At 36.6% G+C, this 24,924-nt stretch overlaps 1 protein-coding gene and 3 pseudogenes across 1 annotated transcript; all 4 read left to right on the top strand.

The window, feature by feature from the left end:
- Positions 1–1,610: 1,610 nt before the first annotated feature.
- Positions 1,611–3,187, top strand: LOC125209186 (annotated as a pseudogene).
- A 2,469-nt stretch (positions 3,188–5,656) lies between these two features.
- On the top strand, positions 5,657–7,223 carry LOC125212603 (annotated as a pseudogene).
- A 2,396-nt stretch (positions 7,224–9,619) lies between these two features.
- LOC125212268 lies at positions 9,620–11,375 on the top strand (annotated as a pseudogene).
- Positions 11,376–18,536: 7,161 nt separating this feature from the next.
- LOC125209035 (protein HEAT INTOLERANT 4-like) lies at positions 18,537–24,729 on the top strand. Its single transcript, XM_048108619.1, has 14 exons — positions 18,537–18,859; positions 19,141–19,179; positions 19,280–19,333; positions 19,522–19,585; positions 19,781–19,839; positions 20,438–20,562; positions 20,645–20,707; positions 21,440–21,498; positions 22,856–22,935; positions 23,085–23,123; positions 23,263–23,325; positions 23,428–23,475; positions 23,564–23,692; positions 24,195–24,729. The coding sequence occupies exons 1-14, from the start codon at positions 18,641–18,643 to the stop codon at positions 24,240–24,242; spliced, it is 1,089 nt and encodes a 362-aa protein (XP_047964576.1). The 5' UTR covers positions 18,537–18,640; the 3' UTR covers positions 24,243–24,729.
- The last annotated feature ends 195 nt before the right edge of the window (positions 24,730–24,924 follow it).

Below are 24,924 nucleotides of genomic sequence, written 5' to 3'. Positions count from 1 at the left end.
GAAAAGTCATTTTAAAATTTAAAGGGGGCCCTTCAACGTGTGAATCACTTATGAATCCAAAGTGGTGTTCCATGGCGAAAGGACACAAACGTGAGAACGATGAGTTTGTAAATAGTATTGTCAATATTATTGTCTCGGTATACACCAAGGAGGAATGGTTCAAGGCATCACGTCCACCAGGCCGCCGGTATGCCCGATAGTGTTGACTATGGAAAGTTCAAAGCCCCAAGCTACTATTCCAAATGCAATATTGTTTCCCGGGGATTGAGCGAAAAGTCTGCATGCACGCATACACGTCTTGTGTTGGTTGAAGGCGACGGTGCTCTAACCAATGTGGGGGTTTGTTGGAAATGTGAGAATTTGGAAGGTTTTCAAACCTTTCATTTTCTAAAGTCTTTTGGCTTTTCAAGTTAAGGTAACCCCCAAGTGGTTTATGAGGATCCTTAATGCCGAGACTTTTGGAGTGGTCTCTCATATCCTATAAATAGGCGGGGTTGAGACCCTCGACTCGACTTATAGTGCGGTTTGTTTTATTATTTCCGTTGTAATTTTCATTCCATTTATTGTTATTATCTTCCTTCGATTGTAATAGTTAGAGTACCGCCTGTAACGGCTTGGGAATTTTATCCCGTTATTTCTAACAATTGTCACATCTTTAACTAAATTCAATGAACATGTGTAACCACACATTTAACGTTGGCACACCATATAATCACTATATCACATGCATAACCATCCGAAATATTATCGACATAGTATTATCTCCATCCTTAAAATATTGTCTCAGTTCGTCGTTTCGACATGTCTATGTTTTAAAGTTTCATTTATTTTTTTTCTATATTGAGTAAGTAATATGAATCTCACATTTACTAAGGCCCTTCTTGGTATGATGAAATATGATAAGGGCGGGGATGAAATGGAGATAGCTTCGACAGATAATTGGACGGTAAGAATAATACTCTACATGTCCCTTAAATTGTGTCACATTTTGACTGGACACAGATTTTAAAATGTAATGGAAAGTGAATTGAAAAGGTTAGTGAAATGTAGGTCCTACTTTTAAATATTAATTTTATATTCGCCTCCGTCCCACGTTACTTGAGTCACTTCTCTTAATTACTTTATCTCCACTTTAACTAGTATTTATTATTATTTTTACAAAACGAGTGCGAAAAAGAAGTGACTCAAGTAACGTGGGACGACTTTATCTCCACTTTAACTAGTATTTATTATTATTTTTACAAAACGAGTGCGAAAAAGAAATGACTCAAATAACGTGGGACGGAGGAAGTAATAAAATGTGAATTAAAATGAGTTAATAGAATGTGAGATCCACTACCAAAAATGGTAAAAAAAATAAAATATAACAAATTTTGTGAGAACAAACAAAAATGAAAATACGTGATAAATTTCCATGGAAGGTAGGAGTACATTATTTAATTCCAATAATATATGACTTATAATTGGACGGTAGGAGTAATAGTACTACTTTAATTCCCATGCATGTTCATTTCAATACATGCTACAAGCAAAATAAAGAGCACTACATAACCACATTGTTTCCCAAAGAAAGAAAAAAGAGGGAAGCAAAGTTCAAATCAAGTTGAAATATGGCCTGGATTTGGCTTGTTTTATCACTGATTGTGTTCGTCTATTTCCTCCGGCACCAATTCGGGCCGAAAAACAAGAAGAGGCTGCCTCCCGGCCCGAAAGGCCTTCCAATATTAGGCCATCTCCACCTCATGGGGAAGAATCCTCACCATGATTTGCACCACCTGGCCCGAAAACACGGCCCGATCATGGGCTTACGCTTCGGCTTCGTTCCAACCGTCGTCGTGTCGTCTCCCGCTGCAGCCGAGCTCGTCCTCAAGACTCACGACCTCATCTTTGCTAGCAGGCCTCCCATCGAGGCCGGCGTATACATAGCCTACGAGCAGAGAGACATCGCTTTCGGGCCGTACGGCCCGTTCTGGCGCGACATGCGGAAACTCTGCACCTTGAAGCTGCTGAGCAATCAGAAGATCAGCCAGTTCCAGCCCATGAGGCGGGCCGAGCTCGGGCTGCTCGTTGCTTCCCTCGTACGTGCTGCTGAGAGGCGGGAAGCCGTGGATCTCAGCGCCCGGGTTTCTGCTCTCAGCGGCGACATGAATTTCTTGATGATATTTGGGAAGAAATATTCAACCATGGAGGAGATAGGGTTCAAAGATGTGATTAGGGAAACAATGGAGATTTTTGGAAAATTCAATCTAGCTGACTATTTTCCATACATTGGCATGCTTAATCTTCAGGGATTACATGGCAAGATGAAGAGACTGAGCAACATTTTTGATGGGGTTTTGGAAGAAATAATCGATGATCACGTGAAGATGAAGAGGCACGACGAGCAGACTGCGGACATTGTTGATACAATGATGGAGATTATGGAATCCGGACAAGCAGGATTCGACTTCGACCGTCGCCATGTCAAGGCGGTTCTTTACGTAATAATGTTACCGTTTTCTAAAAATTATGAAGTTTGGTCTAATTCTATTATATTGAGAAATTGAATTTAATTTCTTTTTTTTACAAGGATATGATCGTAGGAGGGATGGATACCTCATCAACGACACTTGACTGGGCAATGTCGGAACTGATGAAACATCCAGCAGTAATGAAGAAACTCCAGGAAGAACTGGAATCAGTGGTGGGATTGGATCAAATGGTTGAAGAATCACATCTCGAAAAACTCAAATACTTGGACTGCGTGGTTAAGGAAGCCATGCGTCTCCATCCCGTGGGCCCCCTCCTAATTCCTCACGAATCCATGGAGGATTGTGAGGTTGGAGGGTTCCACGTGCCTAAAAAGGCAAGAGTCATCGTGAACGTGTGGGCTATCGGGAGGGATCCCGACGTTTGGGCTGACCCTGACTCTTTTGCACCAGAGAGGTTCATTGGTAGCGAGATAGACCTGAGAGGCCACCATTTTGAACTGCTACCATTTGGTGCGGGTAGGCGGGGCTGCCCCGGGATGCAATTAGGGCTGACGGTGGTGAAATTGGTGCTTGCGTAGTTGGTGCATTGCTTTGATTGGGAGCTTCTAGATGGGATGAAAGCAAGTGAAGTGGACATGACTGAGAATTTTGGTGTCGTTACTTCTAGAGCTATACCTCTTGTGGCTGTGCCCTCTTGTCGTTTGCATAAATATTGAATTAGTTTGGTGTTATTATTGCTACTTATATATGGCACGTGGGATAAAATAAAACACTAACTAGAAATTTATAAATGAGAAATTGGTCTCTGAAACCATGAATTTGCCTAAAATTTGGTATTTCCCATGAACTTTGAAATTGGTATATAATATCACAAACTTTGCATTTTGTTTGGTATTTCCCACGGCATGTCTATTACTATATTTGACTAACTTACGAGGCTTTTTCATCATACTTCACACAATTAAATCAACGTGATTTTCAACGTAACTTTTTATCCTACATGTTATGAACTTAAAAAGTGGTTCAAAATATTATAAAATATATCACGGTTGCCTACGTTAAATAAGATTTTGATGAAAATATCTTATTTGAGTAAGTTTGGGAAATACCAAACAAAATACAAAGTTTGTGATATTATATACCAATTTCAAAGTTTATGGGAAATACCAAATTTTAGGTAAAGTTCATGATTTTAGATACCAATTTCCCTTTATAAATATGATTATTTTGATGGTTTTATTTTCCAATTTCTTACAAACATTGGTCATCATCTTGTCGTTCATTTCATTTCATAAAGAAGTAGCATATGCTTCCCTCCAACGCTAACTAGTTGTCATACCGAGACGCCGCCTTTAACGTGTCCCGCCCTTCGTGCATGAACGACGAGAAGTGAGTCTTCTCGTAAGTTTCTATTACCTTGAGATTGGCTTTTGCTGTCGAACTTGCGTCATAATTGTGTCGGGTGGGGTTTGTGTTTACACATCTAGCCTCTATCTAGTTCAATTCTAATTTTTATAGTTTTTCTTTGAATTAATTTTTTTTTTTATAATAACGCAAACACAAAAATGTGTTGTCCCTTTCAAAATTAAGTCTTTGGTCAGCCTTATGGATATTTGTTAATTATTGGAGTACTCTAAGGCCATTTTTGGCTTGAACACCTTTTTTTTATGGTTAAATGAACATAAATTTAAAGGCCGCGTCACGGAAGATTCGAATCCGAGACTTTTGGCTCAGGCATTATTTGGCCAACTCACACACCACCTTTTTTTTGTGAACATTTTGTGCGGGAAGGGTTTCAAATGAGGTTCTTAGGTGAGCCCCTCAATATTGTCCCTCCTATCTATGAGGTTCTTAGGTGAGCCCCTCAATATTGTCCCTCCTATGTTGACAATGTGTCATTAAATTCTCTCTCTGTCATCTTAATTTTGTTTCTAAAAATATCTTTGATTTGATGTAAAATAAGAAAAATAAATAAATAAATACGTTATGCTATTTAAAGTTGCAGACACGGTTCTAAATTTTAATTCGTTTCCAACACAAAGCCACATGCACACTAAACTTTTAAAAACCTCAAATTGTTACAAGTTTGTGGAAAGTTACACTAAAATAATTTATGTGGCCACACTACTACACAAATTAGAGTTTTAAAAAATTGGAAGAAAATTAGAATTTTGCAGTGTTGAAATGTCATTGCATTTTTAGGAGATTTTAGATTATAAAATTTGAGATTCGGGCAAGGAAAGAATAAAATGATTTGTTTTGGAACTTGGTTTAAAAGGAATAAGGCCAACGCCGTCCCCGTGTTCACAAAAGTACTTGAATTTTATTTTTTAAGTGAAATTCAAAATTGATCTCTGAAAAATTGGATTTGCACTATTTTTTTTCGTTGAAATGGGAAAAATTATGTTTGACCTAAACATGATAAAATCATACTCCATTTAAAGTTCCTTTATTGACTAATCTACTCTTAAAGATTTAAAGGGTATATAAGTCATTGTATTCGCTCATTATTTCTTTTTTACACAATTACATTTATGGATTTAGTGTAAATACTTAACCCACTAATGACATGTTGATTTATGATAATAACTTACATTCATATTTTACACACCATTCATGTGAATTATTTATTACTCCCTCCGTCCCATATAATTTGATCCGATATTCCATTTTGGGTTGTCCCATATAATTTGGCACACTTCACTTTTACGATTTTTGGTAGTGGACTTCATATTTCACTTACTCATTCCTAATCACATTTTATTATAAAACTAATACTTTAAAAGTAGAACTTACATCCCATCAACTTTTTTAATTCACTTTCCACTAGATTTCTTAAAACCCGTGCCGGATCAAAGTGTCCCAAATTATGTGGGACAAAGGAGTATTTTTTTTGGTTTATTCCATTACAGTTGAGTTATTTTTTTTAGAGAAAAGAAACACTATATTTACTTTATTCTATTATTTTCCCTCCAATTAATCCATTTGACAACAGCTTAAACCCATTTTCTCTATTGCCAATATCAAACTGCTTCCAGTGACAAAACACCGAAAAGTACTCTGTATTATTAATCTCCAATGTCAAAATTCTTGTGCTGCCAATAGTTGCAACCATTAATTGTAGAATGACTTTTACGCCACTTGACTCCATCCCCATCCAATTCGTCTTATCATCTTTGGTTGAAGAATGGCCGTGATTTGGCTTATTTTATCATTGATTGTGTTTATCTATTTCCTCCAAAAACTTCTCGGGCCGAGAAACAAGAAGAAGCTACCTCCCGGCCCGAAAGGCCTTCCCATATTAGGCCATCTCCACCTGCTGGGGAAGAACCCTCACCGTGATTTGCACCGCCTAGCCCGAAAACACGGCCCGATCATGGGCTTACGCTTCGGCTTCGTTCCAACCGTCGTCATGTCGTCTCCCGCTGCAGCCGAGCTCGTTCTCAAGACTCACGACCTCGTCTTCGCCAGCCGGCCTCCCAACGAGGCCGCCGCGTGCATTTTCTACGACCAACGAGACTTGGCTTTCGGGCTAGTTCCAGCTCATGAGACGGGCCGAGCTCGGGCTTCTCGTTACTTCTCTCAAACGGGCTGCTGAAACCCGGGAAGCCGTGGATCTAAGCGCTCGGGTTACTTCACTCAACGCCGACATGAATTTCTTGATGATATTAGGGAAGAAATATTCAACTATGGAGGAGAAAGGGTTCAAAGTTGTGATCAGAGAGTCTATGGAGCTTGTCGGAAAGTTCAATCTGGCTGACTATTTTCCGTATATTGGCGTGCTTAATCTTCAGGGATTACACGGCAAGATGAAGCGAGTGAACAAGATTTTTGATGGGATTTTGGAAGAAATAATCGATGAGCACGTGAAGACGAAGAAGAAGCAGATAGATGGAGACATCGTTGATACAATGATGGAGATTATGGAATCCGGAGAAGCGGGGTTTGATTTTGACCGTCGCCATGTCAAGGCCATTCTCCTCGTAATAATAATATATATATTGTCGCTCTTTTAATAATACAAGTATGCATTATATCGAAATAATATGAATTTCTATGTTTTCAAGGATATGATCATAGCAGGATGGATACTTCATCAACAGCACTGGAGTGGGCCATGTCGGAACTGATGAAACATCCGGCCGTGATGAAGAAACTCCAGCAGGAACTGGAGTCAGTGGTGGGATTGGATCAAATGGTTGAAGAATCACATCTCGACAAACTGGAATACTTGGACTGTGTGGTCAAGGAAGCCCTGCGTCTCCATCCCGTGGGGCCCCTCCTAATTCCTCACCAATCTGTGGAGGACAGCGAGGTCGGAGGGTTCCACGTGCCTAAAAAGGCAAGAGTTATCGTGAACGTGTGGGCTATTGGGAGGGATCCTGATGTTTGGGCTGACCCGGACTGTTTTCTACCAGAGAGGTTCATTGGTAGCGAGATAGACCTGAGAGGCCACCATTTCGAACTGTTACCGTTTGGTGCGGGTAGGCGGGGCTGCCCCGGGTTGCAGTTAGGGCTGACGGTGGTGAAACTGGTGCTCGCGCAGTTGGTGCATTGCTTTGATTGGGAGCTTCCCCATGGAATGAAGGCAATTGAAGTGGACATGACTGAAAATTTTGGTTTAACTACTGCTAGAGCTAAGCCTCTCATGGCTGTGCCCAGTTGTCGTTTGTGTAAGTATTGAAATTTGGTGTTATTATTAGCATGTGATCATAACTATGAGAAATGACAACAATGACTGATTTTTTGTAATTAAAGGAACAACTTGTATATAAATGATCAATATTTTTAAATGTGAATAATAATAATAATAATAATAATAATAATAATAATAATAATAATAATAATAATAATAATAATAATAATAATAATAATAACATAAAATTTAAATTAAAGAGACAGAATAGAAAACCTCATCCATTTTTGTGGAAGTTATCTTACCCTAAAAATATATTGTAACTACTCAATTGAATGTTTAAACGTAAAATCGAAAATATTCGGATACATTCATATAAAAACACATTAAAAAATATTTACTAGAATGAAATTTGATCAATTCTATAGATTGCTTTTGATGGGTAATGGCTCAAGGAAGATCCGGTCCCTAAACTGCCAAGAACTATGAGAAATAATTCAAAGAAAACATAAATTCATGCTTGTAATCTTACAAATCTAGAACACATGTAATTGTATGTAAAGCAAATTAAATCCTAAAACATTCTAGCATTCAAGTCCCAAGTACTTCAAATTGGAATTTGCATGCAACCCCCTTCACTCATTCTCTCTAAATTAATTGAATGTGCCGCGTACATATAAACAATATGTTACGTGTGTGGACAAATATCTCCAATATATTGATCTAAATAGTAAATAATTTATTCACCGAGAATAATATAGAGTAGCTGAAGTCTGTTTACCCACGCACGTTTTTGTTTGTATAATCTATTTCCACACGTAAATTAAACAAAGAGTCACTACTAAACAAAATAAGAAGAAAAAAAAAGAAAAGAAAAAAAAAAAGAAAAAAAAGAAAGCAAAGTTCAAAGTAAGATGAAAAATGGCCTTGATTCGGCTAGTTTTATCACAGGTTGTGTTTATCTATTTGCATCCGGTCACTAAATTGTAATGGTCTCATCTTTAGGAGCCTGATGTTGTCGAGCTCGCTCTTGCCGCTCCTCGCCGCCCGCTCTTCCTGTTGGAAGTATCCCTGGAACTTACCGATTGTCTCGTTGCATCTGAAAATGCAATTGCGCACCATACTATCATTGCGATAAATGGTTCCCTCCGGTCGGGTTTCATTGTAAAGACGAGTGATGTGCCACCAATACGTATCCCCGGTTTGGTTTGTGCCAACGTCCGGATCTTCGGAGACTATGCAAGTAGGCTTTGAATATCATCCCAGCCATCATCTCACCCGGAGTGCTACGGGGTGCGGGTGCCACGAGTAGGAGGAGTAGAATTAAGGAATAGAAGTAGGAGCCGGGGAGTAGAGTTGTTGCTTAACCTCCGGAATTCGGGTTCGGGTGTCCACCGAGCTGGAGAGCATCTTGGTAGTCCACTTAGATAAGGGCCAGTGGCCACCCATAACTTGCGAGGCCTTGTGTTTGAGGAGGGAGGATCTACTCTATATACACAAGGGGCAATTGCCCCACCTCTACTTTTTATTTATTCATAGATATATATAATATATTATTATAATATGTGTATTATTAATAACTTTGCCCCTGTAATATTTTATTTGAAATACCTTTGCTGCCCCATTTGAAAAAAAATGAAAAGTCAAATATTTACTTTAATTAATACTTCCTCCTTCGATAGTAATAGACTCATTTTTGGTACGTTCCATAGTAATAGAGTTACTTCTTTTTAGTAAAAGTCAACACATTTTTCCACATCTACTTTACTCTCTATTAACTTTTTCTCTTCATCTCTACCTTTTTCATTTTCCACTTTATTCTCCATTTACTTAATTCACCTAACACAATTTTTCTTAAAATAGTGCAGAAAAGAAGTGACTCAACTTAACTGGGACGGATGAAGTATAATTTTATTATCTTTATCGTTTTATATTTATTTATATATATTTAGATTTTTGCCCCCTCTCGTACAATTTTCTGGCTTCGCCCCTGGCTGGCACAGACGGACGACTCGCAGCGGCAGACGAGCTCGTCCTTACCGCTGGCACGGACGGACGGACGCGGTTTTCCCTACCGCTGCGGATGCTCTTAGCTAAATTCAGTGAACATGTGTGGTTACACATTTGCTATATACACACCGTATAAACAATACTATAGATAGCAACTATTTATATTTTATCGTTTGTCCCTTAAAATGATACTACAATTTTTTTTTAGAAAAATTTTAAACAACATATATACTTCTATTATTATTTATACATATCATTTTATTAACATATACGTAGCATTAGAATTAACAATTTAATATTTTCAACTAATCCTGCATATAAATAAATACTACTGTGGTTTAATAATGTGACTATACAATCCACCAGTATTACTTCTACTACCTTTTCACTCCCCTCTCTTATTTTATAAATTGTGCATTAAAATCTGTGTCGTTTCAAATGTTGTCATTTTAAAGGTTAAAGGTAGTATATCGTATGTGTAACCATCTGAAACACTCAAATTAAGTTGAAAAATGGCCGTGATTTGGCTTGTGTTATCAGTGATTGTGTTTATCTATTTCCTTCAACAACAACTCGGGCCGAGATACAAGAAGAAACTGCCTCCCGGCCCGAAAGGCCTTCCCATTATAGGCCATTTCCACCTGGTGGGGAAGAACCCTCACCGTGATTTGTACCGCCTAGCCCGAAAACACGGCCCGATCATGGGCTTGCGCTTCGGCTTCGTGCCAACACGTCGTAGTCTCGTCTCCCGCTGCAGCCGAGCTCATTCTCAAGACACACGACCTCATCTTCGCCAGCCGGCCTCCCAACGAGGTCGCCGCATGCCTACTTTACGACGGGAGAGACTTGGCTTTCGGGCCGTACGGCCCGTACTGGCGCCAGATGCGAAAACTATGCACCTTGAAGCTGCTGAGCAACGTGAAGATCAGCCAGTTCCAGCACATGAGACGGGCTGAGGTCGGGCTGCTCGTTACTTCTCTCAAACGGGCTGCTGAGAGGCGGGAAGCGGTCGATATCAGCACCCGGGTTGCTGAGCTCAACGGCGACATGAACTTCTTGATGGTGTTTGGGAAGAAATATTCGACTATGGAGGACGAAGGGTTCAAAGATGTGATCAGAGAGTCTATGGAGATTGTCGGAAAGTTCAATCTGGCTGACTATTTTCCGTATATTGGTGTGCTTAATCTCCAGGGATTACACGGCCAGATGAGGCGGTTGAGCAAGATTTTTGATGGGATTTTGGAAGAAATAATCGATGATCATGTGAAGACGAAGCATAAGAAGCCGGCTGCCGACATTGTTGATACAATGATGGAGATTATGGAATCCGGGCAAGCAGGATTCGAATTCGACCGCCGCCATGTCAAGGCCGTTCTCCTCGTAATAATCTTCACTTCCTTTAAACAGGACCTCCTTTCGTCGTTCAAAAATGAAAATAGTTGTTATTTTTATAGTCTGAGTTATATCGAGAAACTAAATATCCACATTTAATATTTTTTTGGCAAGGATATGATCATAGCGGGGATGGATACCTCATCAACAGCACTGGAGTGGGCAATGTCAGAACTGATGAAACATCCAGCAGTAATGAAGAAACTCCAGGAAGAAGTGGAGTCAGTGGTGGGATTGGATCAAATGGTTGAGGAATCACATCTCGACAAACTCGAATACTTGGACTGCGTGGTCAAGGAGGCCATGCGCCTCCATCCCGTGGCGCCCCTCTTAATTCCTCACGAATCCATGGAAGACTGTGAGCTCCAGGGCTTCTACATACCCAAAAAATCAAGAGTTATCGTGAACGTGTGGGCTATTGGGAGGGATCCGGATGTTTGGGCTAACCCAGACTCTTTTACACCAGAGAGGTTTGTTGGCAGCGAGATAGACCTGAGAGGCCGCCATTTTGAGCTGCTACCGTTTGGATCGGGTAGGCGGGGCTGCCCCGGGTTGCAGTTAGGACTGACGGTGGTGAAATTGGTGCTGGCGCAGTTGGTGCATTGCTTTGAATGGGAGCTTCCAGATGGGATGAAGGCGAGTGAAGTTGACATGGCTGAGAACTTTGGTTTGGTTACTGCTAGAGCTAAGCCTCTCGTGGCTGTGCCCACTTGTCGTTTGCATAAATAGTGATATTTATTTGGTGTTATTATTGATAGTTTATATAGCACGTGGTGGAATGCTCTAAAATAAAAAATAGTAGTTCTAATAATAAACTGTAATAGATATTTGTGGCCGTGTAATTATTTGATGGTTTAATTTTTCAATTTCTGACCAAAATTTCCATTTATTTCACCCTACAAAGAATGCTTAGCCGCCTCTAACTCCATTGCGTCGCGCCCTTCGTGCATGCACTACGGGAAGCGCATCTTTTCATGCGTTGCTACTTTGCTATTCGGTTGGCTCAAGTGGTTGAACTTATGTTATAAACTTATGGAGTAATTTGTATTTGATGGGGCTTGTGTTCACACGTCTCCACCTAGTTCAATTCCAGTACTTTTTTTTTTTGCATTTTTATTCGAATTATAATGCAAGCACATAATAATCATTCGATTGAGTGAGTAGGATGTATACTAAATTATTTATTACGAACCTAATTATGTGCGATAGGACAATCATTTGATTGAGTGAGTAGGATGCATACTGAATTATTTATTACGAACCTAATTATGCCAACCAAAGTACTATATAATTAAGTCAAATTATTTTGTTAGTTATATTTAAACGCATCCTAAAAATATATAATGTGTTGGTTTCTGAACTTACAAGAAGGAATACAAAGAGATAATTGAATCGAAATTACAAAGAAGATTCGAAACAAATAAACTGAAAAGAAATAGCCGAGTCGAGGAGGCCTCTTTCCGCAAGACGAGATACGCCCCGGTAGTGCTCTTCGGATTGGCGTTTCGTCCCCAAAGATAAAACGGCTGCGTCTCTGGTGAAGCAGCACCGCTATCAACAGAGCTCCGGCGAACTGGATGGAGGAGAGGGCAGAGCTTCGACAGAAGAACAATGCAGAGGGAGGAGGAGAGAGTGTATGATGCAGAGTGGATTCTAGTTTTCTGAGAGAATGCTAGAATGGCTAGCCTATTTATAGGCTCAGTCCACTGTATGGGTCAACGCAGCTTTGATGGCTGTCATCAATGCCAGACCGTAACGGTCGTCGGTTACGAGCTGTAACGTTCGGCCGTTACGAGCCGTTACACGCTCAAAGCTAGAGAGGTTGAGTCTAGAAGCTTCTAGAATCGTTCACGACGTGCACTATCACGTGTCAGCCACGTTGTGCCCACGACCAGGCCCAAAGAACAGCCCAAAGACCACCCAATTGCCAATTGCCAAGATCCAAGTCCAAGTAGGGGTCAACGCAGCCTTGATGGCTGTCATCAATGCCAGACCGTAACGGTCGTCGGTTACGAGCTGTAACGTTCGGGCGTTACGAGCCGTTACACGCTCAGAGCTAGAGAGGTTGAGTCTAGAACACTCTAGATTCGTTCACGACGTGGACTATCACGTGTCAGCCACGTTGTGCCCACGACCAGGCCCAAAGAACAGCCCAAAGACCACCCAATTGCCAATTGCCAAGATCCAAGTCCAAGAACAAGGGCACGGGCTCGCGGCACGCGGCGCGCGCGTGTGGGCTCTTACAACCCATCTTAGTCCACTATAATTATTACATGTAATAATCATTCTTATTAAATAATAGTTTAATAAGGTTGTAACTTCCAATGTGGGATAATTAACTCTCTTAATTATTTCCTAAGCTTCTCTCATAGCTCATTAAGTTTGCAATTTTGCACAACTTTAATCATTATTTCTCACTCACCGGGAATCGGATTTGAGAAAATAAATATACCACGGTCATCTACTCCGAACGTAGATCAACACTATATTATTTAATTTAACAAAATTAAATATCTCGTTGAAATTATAATTGGTCAAGATTCATTGACCGGGCATAGACTCTAATATAATGATGGCGAAGATAGTGATCTTCACGACACTGTTTAGTGTGCATATGATATATACGAGCCTTTTTTTAGTAGGCACTTCAAAATTTGCAGTAAATAATTAAGTTGTCTCTTACAAGAGAGTGTTTAGACTTAGTGTGCATGTATTTTGATTTACTACTATCAGTATATTGGTGCACGTCTGCACGATGTGTGGGTACAAACAGATGGCCACGAATTGTAAAAACAATTTTATTTAATTTATTTTAACTTAAATTTTATTTACTTTATTTATCCATTTAAAATAATTTAGAAAAATATAATAAATTGAAATATACGATTTCAGAAAATAAAAAAATAGTAAAAGATAATTTTAAAAAGATCAGAATTCTAAGTACTTCAGTGCTCGGAATAACCTAGTCATCTTAGCACCAAAGTTTCTAAGCACCCGATTGTGCTTGGTATTTCATAATTATGAGCACTTAAAGGTGCTCGGCTAATTGGGGGGAGGGGTTTACTTGGATATGCTTCCTATCGTTAACCAGTGACCTAAGCACATTCCATTACTTGGAAATTCGAAGTGTTATATTGGGAAAGTATTCAAAAAAAATTCGACGAGGCAAATACCAAGCACACTAGATGCTCGTCATCTCTCACTTTACTAAGCACTCTCACTTTTTACCGAACACCAAAATGCTCAATGAATATCATCTTTTTGTAGTGCATCCTTAGGGCCTAACTCCACCATTTATTTTCACGTGCGCACATTATAATAATAAAAATATATTCAAATAATGAAATATATATACTACTATTAGTTAATAAAAATTATTAAGATAAATGTTACTGCGGAAGAATAGTAGTACCAATTATGATAATATGAAGCAGGAATATACTTCAGAATAAACCTTATAGCCCCAAATTAACATAATAATGTGCTAGAGCAATTAAGTCATACATCTATACATATATAAAAGGCGAGTTTTGGCCATCATATTGAATATTTAAGAGTTTTAGGGTAGATTTTGAATATTTATCGTATGAAATAGGAGTATAACATAATTTGTGAATACGTTAGTTTAAAGGGACGGTCAATCATTATAAATTTTTGCATGTATAAAATGCAAAGTAACAGTCAATGATTATAAATGTGCATGAATATAGTTTGAAAATATTTAGGGTTTAGGGTTAATACTAAGCATGTGATTCAACCATGGAATCAATGGCACCATGATTATAAAACGTGTGGTGCCAAAATTTAGGGCTATAATCCCAACAAACTTAAATGCAAAAAGCCGTTTAAATTGGCCAATGAAGAAACGGAACGGAGCAATAATTGTTCCTGTTAAATTAGATAGTATATAATGTAGAGAATTGTACTAATAATAATTTTGTATAAATTTAAGTCAATCTATCTTTACATTTTTTGCTATAAATATGTGATATTACAATAGAAATGCCGCAAGTATTGTGAATACATGGATGCAGAATCTATAAGGAGAGAGAATGTCGTCACTTTTGATAAAATTCTGATGTATGACGTTGGAGGTTATATTGTCCGTGGTAGAGAATCTGTTTGATGTTTTCCGGCTAAAATTGATTATGTATAATGGTGATAAGTAGAAATCGGAAGGAAGATGAGTTGTGTTTGTGCTGAAGTTTTGTGTTTATATTTCTCATTCACCATTGGCCAATTTTTTTTATGATTCTGATAGAGATACTAGATTCTTCTATAGGGTTTATTTGGAGTGAGAATGAATGGTTTGAGTGTTTGGTTTATTTATGTTGTACTATGTTAATATATTGATTTAGGTTTATAATCGTTGTATGTTTCGATTGATTCTAATATGGTATTTTTATTTATTCTATTACATTTCTTTGAGCATTAAATTAATGTTGTAACTATTATAATTGAAATTTTATCAAAAGTGATGTAAGTGGATTCATTTTTTATTCTTAGAGTTTAATCAAATGGTGTTTTAAATGTCCCCAATTATGGATGATGGATCAGAGCTCTCCAAATTTTGATAATTTGTTATGAATAACTTTGAGTTTATGGTATATTTTAGTTGTATAATTCATAGTTATTTATTTACAATTTTTATATAACGATATTGTTTTTAATTTCATTTAATTAACTAAAATTTAAAATTAATGTTTGAAAATTTGTTAATCTGTGCATCGCACAGGTGTGATACTAGTATAAAGAAAGTACAAGTTGTGAAATTGAGAAAAATTCTAAATATGTGCTTGATCTTAGAAAAAAAAAATGATGTGTAAGAAGGAAAAAGAAAAAAAATGTGTGAAAGGTTGTGAAAAGAAAAGAAAATCAAAGGATTGGAAAGTGAGTTGAAGGAGAAATAAATAAAGTGTTAAAAGTGTCTTGGGTTTAGAAAAGTGGAGTTACATTTACTCTACTTGGGATATTTTATTTTTAGTCACTTTTTAGCCAAATATTCCTCACCTACCAAAGAGCCTACATTACAACCAAAGATAAAGACCTTTCGGACTTTTGAAGCTTAATCACATTTAGTAGAGGAGGGAGTAGACTTTGAGCAAACCTATGGTAAACTTTGCATGATGCATGATTTGAGTGCTTATGTACACATTATCCTTATACACTTTGAGAGTGAGAGAACACTTCCCATCTTTGGAAGTTTGCCACATGCGAGGGCTTGAATTCAAGGTGTTCCACGAGTTAGTAATGAAAGTGCACTAATAAGCCTTGCTTGATTTGATTGCATTAATACATGCTTAATCTATTCTTTCATCTTTTGAGGCAATTATTTATGCATTCCGTGCGTCTATTCTTGTGTCTTTATTGTTTTGTTTGAGGACAAACAAAAATGTAAGTTTGGGGGAGTTGATACGCTCGGATTTTGCACTATTTTAAGGTCATTATTTGGTCCGTTTTTGATATCAAAGTCACTCTACACGTCCATTATTTGGATATTTTGTCTATTTTGGTATTTTGACGTGTTTTGTGAGAAATGTGCATAATTGAGCCGAAAAAGGGAGCCAAAACGCCAAGTTTGGGAATCTGGAGTCGTCATAGAGATCAAGACCTAGAGTACTTCATTGGTGCAAGGAGTTGGAGAAGGATTTCAAGAACATCAAGAACGACAAGGATTCAACCCACGGGTTTTATTTGCTTTAGTTTTATATTCAAATTGACTTCCCTTCAATCTATGTTTTTAGCTTATTCAATTATGTGTAACTAAACTCATAGGATTCTAGGGATGTGTTAGTAACGACTTTGGTTATACAAGTTTTCTATTTAATATCCGTTTTGTTTTTACTTTGTTTCTTCCCTAAGTAATTTTGATGCTGCATGATTGAGTGACACAATCGTGTATGATTTAATATAACTTGCTTCATAATCATGTAGAGAGAGTTCTAGCGAGTTAGATCCACTTAGTAGACACTACAGTTAGCTTCCTTTAAAACGACACTGTTAATTGAGAGTGAGGACTTTTTAAGGGTCTTAGGAGCTTTTTGGAGTTACGTGTTAGGATTGACAACCCTAATCTTGTAATCAACGTTTGTTTCGCATGAGCATAACCTAGGTGACTTGTTCTATCAAAGTAATAACTGTGCTAGGGTATTGTAGTTGGAATTTTGTATAACCATAACTGTGAACACACATCCCTGGGATTCCCTTATCTCTATTGTCTTTCTCTTGATTTATCTGTTCTTAGTTGATCTATGTTTTCTATTGTTTTCCGTTTTTCAAAAGTTTTCAAAACCAAAATGTTTTTCCAAATAGTAATTGAGTCTCAGTAGAGGATAGACACTTTGTGTTAGTCTTCCCCGTGTTCGATATACGGTACTAACCTTTAGCTATACTATATATACTCTGTATACTTGCAGGTTTATTTAGTGCTAATAAAAAGTGCATCAGTAATATTGAATTTAATTTTGATGAAAATGCATTTGTTAATTGTGATTTTCATTTATTTGTATTTCTTATTCTATTTCATCCACACATCTCCTCTTTTGTTATGTCTTTTATTTTATAATACTACACTTATATTAAATATTAAAATAGTACTATACAATAATCTGCTAAAATATGAAATATTTTATTGAGAGTGGGTTGAGAGGAGTACAAATATCTTTATGTTGTTGTTTATAATATTTTTAATTATTTATAATATTACAAATACTTATTTTAATTAGTTCTTATTTCTAGATATATTTTGATACTTATATACTCTATATTCTTTATTTTAAGTTAATGTATCTTCATTATTTAAAAATCTTTTGTCCTGTGCATAGCACATGTGTTAACACTAGTTACAAATAAAGGGCGAAATTCTGCTGGTAAATCTCCGAATGCCAAAATTAAGTGCCTTTGAATCACCCCAAATTTATTGATAGATACATCTACGACAGTACATGCATTATCAATTTAGTAATCTGTGGAGTACAATTTATTTAATACTACCTCCATCCCCCAAAATTTATTACACTTTGATCCAACACGAGTTTTAAGAAATGTAATGGAAAGTGAGTTGAAAAAGTTGGTGGGATGTGACTTATGAGTCCTACTTTTAAAGTATTAGTTTTATAATAAAATGTGAGTAGGAATGAGTTAGTGGAATATGGAGTCCACTACTAAAAATGGTAAAAGTGAAGTGTATCAAATTTTCGGGGACAGAGGTAATAAAATAGTAGTAAAAAAAACTTCCGACTCGATTGTAAAAGACACAATTAAAGCCCCCTAAATCCGTCACCGTTATTTTTAATAATCATGGAAAGGCAGAAAATAACAAAGTAGTGCATATTTCAATTGCATCCTGATTTTTATCCAACTCAGATATTGGAACCATTAATTAGACAAATCTAAATCTCCAAAATCTTCTTTCATTTTTTTCTCATTATTTATTCTAGATTATTACCATGTAATAAAATCTGCACTCACAATCTAATTTCTAATTTCATCGAGGAACTACAATTAAATATGAAATATAATATTGAATGATTTGTTTTTAACAATGTATGTTACGTACTAGCAAGTTACATCATAGCTATAATATCTAAAAAATTGTTTTATATATATTTTAAATTCATACATTTTTCAAGTTGATTATTTCACCTCGCAATTTTTTTACATCGATGTGTTGATAATTTGAAATAGTCAAACGGGTTATTTTGTTGCCTTATTTATAATTTCATGTTATTACTATAATACTCTATTTATCTTTTGAAAAAGAATGAGATCTAATGAAGCGGATGAACTATCGCATAATCTTTAGTATCTGAACGCAATAACAATTTGACCATTTTAATACTACCATACGTTGTAAAATAAATTCGAAAATCACAATAATAAGTCCTAATTAACATTTATACCAAAAATATTAAATTTGAAAAAATTGAATCCTACAGTAGTCGCGTAATTCTCACGCGCGTAAATGGTAAGCTGAAACCGCTCATATAAATGCTGTACGCATTTTCATTCATTCCACCATTTTCCGCCATCCAATTTCACATCCCTCAAATTCAAATTTCGGCACCTCTCTTCGAAAACCCTAGCGCTCTCCATCCATCTCCCGCTCACACTCTCTCTCTCTACAGAGGCGATGAGGAAGGGAACCAAGCGCAAGGCTAAGGCGAAGCCTGAAGAGGATCAGAAAAACGAGGCGAGCCAATCGCCAGCTGAAGAAACCAACTCGGAGGGCCCCAGCCGCAATGCTGAGCTGGATCCGAGCAGAGGCGCAGCTGGAAAGGCCGGCCGGAAGCGAGCTAAGGTTGTTAAGCCGGAAACAGAGACTGAGTATTTCGCTGAGAAGCGCAATTTGGTACGTTTACAGTTTCTGCTTAGGATTCCGAATTTATTCTAGGTAATTTTACTTGTGTATGTTGTGTTAAACGTTGGAATTTGGATTTCAAATGTGCTTCTAGCAACAGATCGTTTATCTACTTCTCTGTCAGGATGTATAATGTGTATGATGTTGCTTATTTTAATGTGACCTAGCTTCTGAAGTTCTTATACTAATCTGTAATTTGTGTAAATAAGCGGTAGATAAATGTACATGGCTTTGCATTGGTTGCTGATTGTATGTGCTACTGTGTTGTGCAGGAGGATCTCTGGCAGCAGGTTTTTCCGGTAGGCACAGAGGTAAGATTATGATTTCCAGCTAGTTAGCTATTGTTCCTCTTTCTGATTTCTGATTATAGTCGATTTGATTTCTTTTGTTATATGTAATTTTAATTGACAGTGGGATCAGTTGGACATGGTGTATGAGTACAAGTGGAACTTCACTAATTTGGAAGTGAGTAGCCAATAACTCTTACATTCTCATTTGATAACATGTGAAGGTTTTTACTGATTTGGTCCTTATAAGATCTCTCTCTCTCTCTCTCTCTCGTGAAAAAAGTTAAAAGCATTGAGTGCAAATGTTATAACCAGAGCTGAGCAAGTTATGGAATAAGTTTGACTTTAATTCTATTGATGTGGCAGGAAGCTCTTGAAGAAGGTGGAGAGTTACATGATAAGAAGGTCTACCTCTTCGGCTGTACAGAGCGTAAGTAGCCCTAAGAATATAGATCTTCCGATTTTTTGGTGACTAAAACTAATCTTACAAATAAATCTAGTCAATCCTGAAAATATGGAGGTTTACCATGATGATACTAGTTAATTTTTTCTATGGGTTCTTAGTATTTTGGGATCATAAATTTCTCTTGCTACTATTTCTTAATGCTACTATTTATCTTTGCAGCTCAATTGGTTCCTTTCAAAGATCAATCCAAAGTTATAATGATACCTGTTGTGGTTGCTGTAAGGCCCGATACTTTTCTCTTGACATTTTAATTTTATGTGTTTTGCATTTTGCTCAGTTGCTTGTATTGTTTTACTGATTCACAACCATTTAAGTTGGATGTTAGTGAATCAATTATATTCTTGGAAATGATCTACTTCCGACACAAACTATGTAATGCTAGATTATTTCTGCTCTTGCACACTTCTTTGCAATAATGCATCCTTAGATATCAATTCCAGTTCACTACTACTTGTGCATTCCCTCCCAAATATCTTTGTTCACTCCTCTAATTATATCTTAACTGTAGCAGTAGCATCATGTCTAGTTATCATAAAATTCCTTGAATCTAAATTTGTGAAATTATTTATATTTTTATGTGAATGATCTTAAAAATGCAACTAGTGAATGGTTCTTCTGCATATGTCTTTGTGCCATCTCCCTTCATTCATGGTGGATGTTAGGATATGTGATGCATTCACAAATCTTAAATGGATGGTATGCAATGACATAAATATAAATATGATTGTTATGTATTGTCTTCTTGAGCCCCCTGTTATCTGCTCGCTAATTACTGTGAATTTTTACTGATTCATGGATATTTTTTTGAATGAACAGGTGGTATCACCTTTTCCCCCATCTGACAAAATTGGTATCAAATCAGTCCAGAGGGAGACTGAAGAAATAGTGCCCATGAAGCAGATGAAAATGGATTGGGTCCCTTATATACCTCTTGAGAAAAGGTATCAATTTTTTCTTTGGTTTTTCTCCTGCTGCTTCTCTCTGCCAAATTGTTGACAACTTTTCCATTGCATTTACTCATAGGGAATCTCAAGTTGAAAAACTTAAAAACTCTCAGATTTTCATCTTGAGCTGTAACCAAAGGAGGTAATGTGCGCCTACTTTCGCCTGCTATTTTTTTGGATTTCATGAATATCTGTAATTTTTTATGGTGAAGGATTTGTGCATCTGGTTATGTTGTTTGTTTTGCGTTTGTATCAACATAAGTTTTTTAATTATGACTTGGCAGTTTAAGATTATCATCTTTTGCTGCCTGCCTCTTTTGCTACATAATCCACTTTCATTTTCTTATACTGACATCATTTGGCGTATTCGGTTTGAATATCAGATTTTTACTTACCTTCACCATCCATCATGTTTACTGGTGCTGACTAGTGCAATATTTTTTACAGTATAGTTTATAATCATTTAACTTCTATTAAGGAACATGGATACTGTAACAGCAAAATTGGCTCAACTGCTGTATTTTCTCTTTAAAGCACCAAGTGTTTCATCAATAGTCACTTTTATGTTTTGAATACTTTTTGGACACTTGTAAGTTGAAATAAGTGTCAAAATTTTATGATGGAAATGGTAAGGGTTAGGAAAACTTGCGAACTTTTCTTGTTAATTAATTTATATTCCTTATGTTGAAATGATTAATACCACCAAGAAGTATTTGGCTTTGCTCTTGTTTTGTTTTCCTTTCAGTGTAAGGAAATTTCATATACAAATCGGTTAAGCGATTTATTATTGCGTAATTAATGAGAAAGCAAGGTTGGAGAGGACAGTACCCTCATCGATCGTATAACTCTAATGTCTGAGAGTTGCTTCTTGCAGGGCTGGTTTAAGACATCTGAAGATTGAGCGTGTAAAGAAGTTTGAGTACTGCTTACCTTGTGAGTTAATATGATAATATTTTATTTTCTAAAGGATTTCTATTGCTTCATTCATTATTGTACACTAATTCTTGCAATTTTTGGGTCTTAAGGAATGCTTTATATGATTGACTTTCAGAAGTACAAAAGTTCTTCTTGTGAAATATTTGCATTTTTCAAGCCTTTCTGTGAACCGCTTGATCTGAAATCCTTGTTACCGCCTATCAGAGCATAGAGTTATCATCATGATTATAATAATGTGAATTTGTTGAGTGCCTCTGGTTCCTTTTCTCTTCATGTCTGTGATGATTTAGAAGTATGGAATGGGATTCTGGTTATGTATGTGAATTTTAATTTTGTAGATAATATTCAGTAGATAATATGTTAGTAATATGTATGTTCAGCAATTATTATTTGACAGTTACGAAATCCATGAGGGGCTAATAATAACTGGCCATCTTAACAGTATTGAAATTCTTTTTCTGGCGGTTCACTTGTTTACTTTCACAGTATATATTTTAATATTTTCTTATAGGATTTTTGTTTCATACAGAGATTATGCTATTCATGTATTTGCTGATTTTGAGCTCAAAATGAGTGAAAAAAGTTGGTATTTGGAAAAATTAATGTATAACATTGAAATTTGATAGGTATAGTTCATCTTATATGTCACAATCTTTCAAAACATAAGTTATCATTATATACTTAAGACTTGTAAAACCTAAACTTTTCAAAAATACGAAAGTTCAAGCTGTAAAACTGGTGGTTTAACTTCCTGCTGGTTAGCTGATTTTTAAAATTCTCCAGTCGTAACTGAGTGCAATAATGTTCACTTTTGGTTACTACTAATTATTAAGTACTGGTTACTATTGGTCATAGGTTTGTTGACAGTTTAACCCTGGTTTCCATAACTGCAACACGTTTAGATGAGAAGATAAAAATTGTAATAATGATTTATCCTTTTTGGTCTCCAATTTGCAATCAATATTTTTCTTTCCTGCTAGTACGATGTGCTGCTAAAGTTATTTTGTCATAAACATTGTGCATGAATACCAAAACTTCTAGCACTTTTCTTGCGTCGATCTGATATTTGATTATATTTATCTAATTATCTATATAAGAGTTTCTCTACATAGCTTATATAGTCCTTTCTTGCTTAATGGTGTACCTTATGGGGTCCTATTGCATGAATAATTGTGATGATTTATTGTTATGAGGTCTTCAAGAACATTAGATTCTTTGTAAAGACTGAGTTTACGAAGCACAGTTGAGCCACTTATGTGCATTACTTTAGCATATTTTGTGAGCACTGACTTCCTTACCATTGTATAGACAATTGTGAATTATTTCCTTACATATCCCCTCACCTTTTTCACAGATTTCTACGATCCCCTTAAGGAAGATGAACTAGAGCAAAGCACAGTGGTTGACCTTTTATTTCCTATTGATCCAAAGCCGGTATGTCTGTAACTGCTATTTTATCAAACTCATTAAAAATAAGCCGATCTTGATTTTGTGTCAAAGTGTATAGGCTGTTTGTACTGAATTTAGAAAAAATGATAGATTAATTGAATGCAAACCTAACTTAACTTCTCCTCCACCTCAAGGTTTTCTGCGAGTATGATTGGGAACTTGATGAGCTAGAGGTACTCTTGCATATCACGTTAATCAGTTATGTTTCATGTTACATAACTGATTCAATTATTTTTTTAACTTGCATACATAGCTTCTTCAAGTAGATCATGTATGAAATACTGTTAATGAAGTTCTATAACAAATTATCAGGAGTTCACTGATAATCTGATTGCGGCGGAGGAGTTGCCTGCAGATCAAAAGGAGCCCTTTAAGGTGGATTATTACTGATGATTGTGCATATTTCTTATATCTCCAATCTTTCAGTATTCGTTTTCCTATCTTATAGTCTCTACCTAACCACTGTTTCTACCTCAGAACTATGTGAAGGAGAAAGTTCGTGAAGCTAAAAAAGCTAACCGTGAGGTACTTTCTAAACAAGTCCAGTATAATAAGTTTCTTGTTATTTATGTATCTCAGACTCTCATACATGTTTACTGCATTCTTTGTGTAGGCAAGGGAAGCCCGTAAAAAGGCACGGGAAGAATTGAGCCAAGAAACAAGGGATGCATATAAGGATATGAAATTCTACAAATTTTATCCAGTACCTTCACCTGACACTCCGGATGTATCTGGTGTGAAGGTGAGTATCATCGTTCATAATGTCTTTACATAAGCCTTATTTGAAGTTTGCTCTGCAAAATTGCCTTGCAAAATTGCCTTGCTTTAATATTTGAGAAATGACCAGTTAATTGTTTATCATCGCAACTGAACTCTTGTTGGAACACCTCAGATACTTTGGCATAACTACTATTGCATACTCTCTAGATGTATACTCTTTCTTGACTCTTGATGGTTATGGATAGCAACTAAATGATCTTTGTACGAAGTATTGTTAGTAAAAAACTTTGGACAAAGGCTGTAATTATGGGTGGAATTGCATTCTGGTCTAGCCTAACTTTTTCTGCGAGTGTAATTATTGGAACAACCTCAAACGGAAATTGTATCATAAATAAGTTTCTCTGTCTGAAGGTTTTCCCTGATGAGGAATGCATCCTCTGTTTTAATTTTTCGATTACATAATCAAGTTGCTTCTGTTGTATGAGCTATGAACTGACCATCTTCTTGGTTTTCTTCCTCTGCAGGCTCCCTTCATTAACAGATACTATGGGAAGGCACACAAGGTTATATGACATGCTATACGAAATGGGAGCAACAGTTAGTTGATGTCCGTTGTCAGTCTGCTTAGAGATGGGAGTAAACTCAGAAATCTATGGAATTTCCAAATGCCATGGGCAATTCATTGAGGGCGGAGTTCAGAGTTTCGTCCTTTAATGGTGTATAAGTTTTAGAAGTGAAGAGAACTAGGGATAATGGGTATCAAACAGCCAACTTTATCTTCGTGTTGGCACGCATGTTTCTGTATTGATATGAGATGTCAATTTATGTGAAAGTTGATTAGAAAAGTTGTAAAACCCCTTAGTTAATCGTGACTTTCACTACTAAGCAAACAATTTTGACAGTTTGCACTTTGCAGTCTGCAGTTTTTTCCTATTCCTGTTTGTATTAAACTGAGTTGTCAGTGATCGGTTGTTTTTGTGTAACAAAGAAGAGGCAATTTCATGATATAATTGATCTTGAAGCTCCTTCAAGAGTGATAGCTTCTATTGCTTCGTGCCATCTTTGTTTCTGTTGTTTATGAACAATTTGTATGTGAAATTGTTGTGTGCGATGTTTCTTTTATTATGATATGGTAAAAGCCATGAAGGAGAAGAAAGCTAATAGATATATTTTCAAATGTAGTCGATTTATTGAATACTTTGTACACCGGATTTGTTATGTTAGTTCTTTTAATAATTCTAACAAATTTGGTAA

The sequence above is a fragment of the Salvia hispanica genome, chromosome 3, assembly GCF_023119035.1.
Source record: "Salvia hispanica cultivar TCC Black 2014 chromosome 3, UniMelb_Shisp_WGS_1.0, whole genome shotgun sequence".
Taxonomy (NCBI): domain Eukaryota; kingdom Viridiplantae; phylum Streptophyta; class Magnoliopsida; order Lamiales; family Lamiaceae; genus Salvia; species Salvia hispanica.
Note: the sequence above shows the minus strand (reverse complement) of the source record. Positions and strands in the feature narration are given on the sequence as shown.

Excerpts from the sequence above, each read along its gene's own strand:
- LOC125209035 (XM_048108619.1), top strand. The coding sequence starts at position 18,641 with ATGAGGAAGGGAACCAAGCGCAAGGCTAAGGCGAAGCCTGAAGAGGAT. Across the intron at positions 19,180-19,279 it reads TTTTTCCGGTAGGCACAGAG|TGGGATCAGTTGGACATGGT; the intron begins GTAAGATTATGA and ends TTTAATTGACAG. Across the intron at positions 20,708-21,439 it reads TTGAGCTGTAACCAAAGGAG|GGCTGGTTTAAGACATCTGA; the intron begins GTAATGTGCGCC and ends TGCTTCTTGCAG.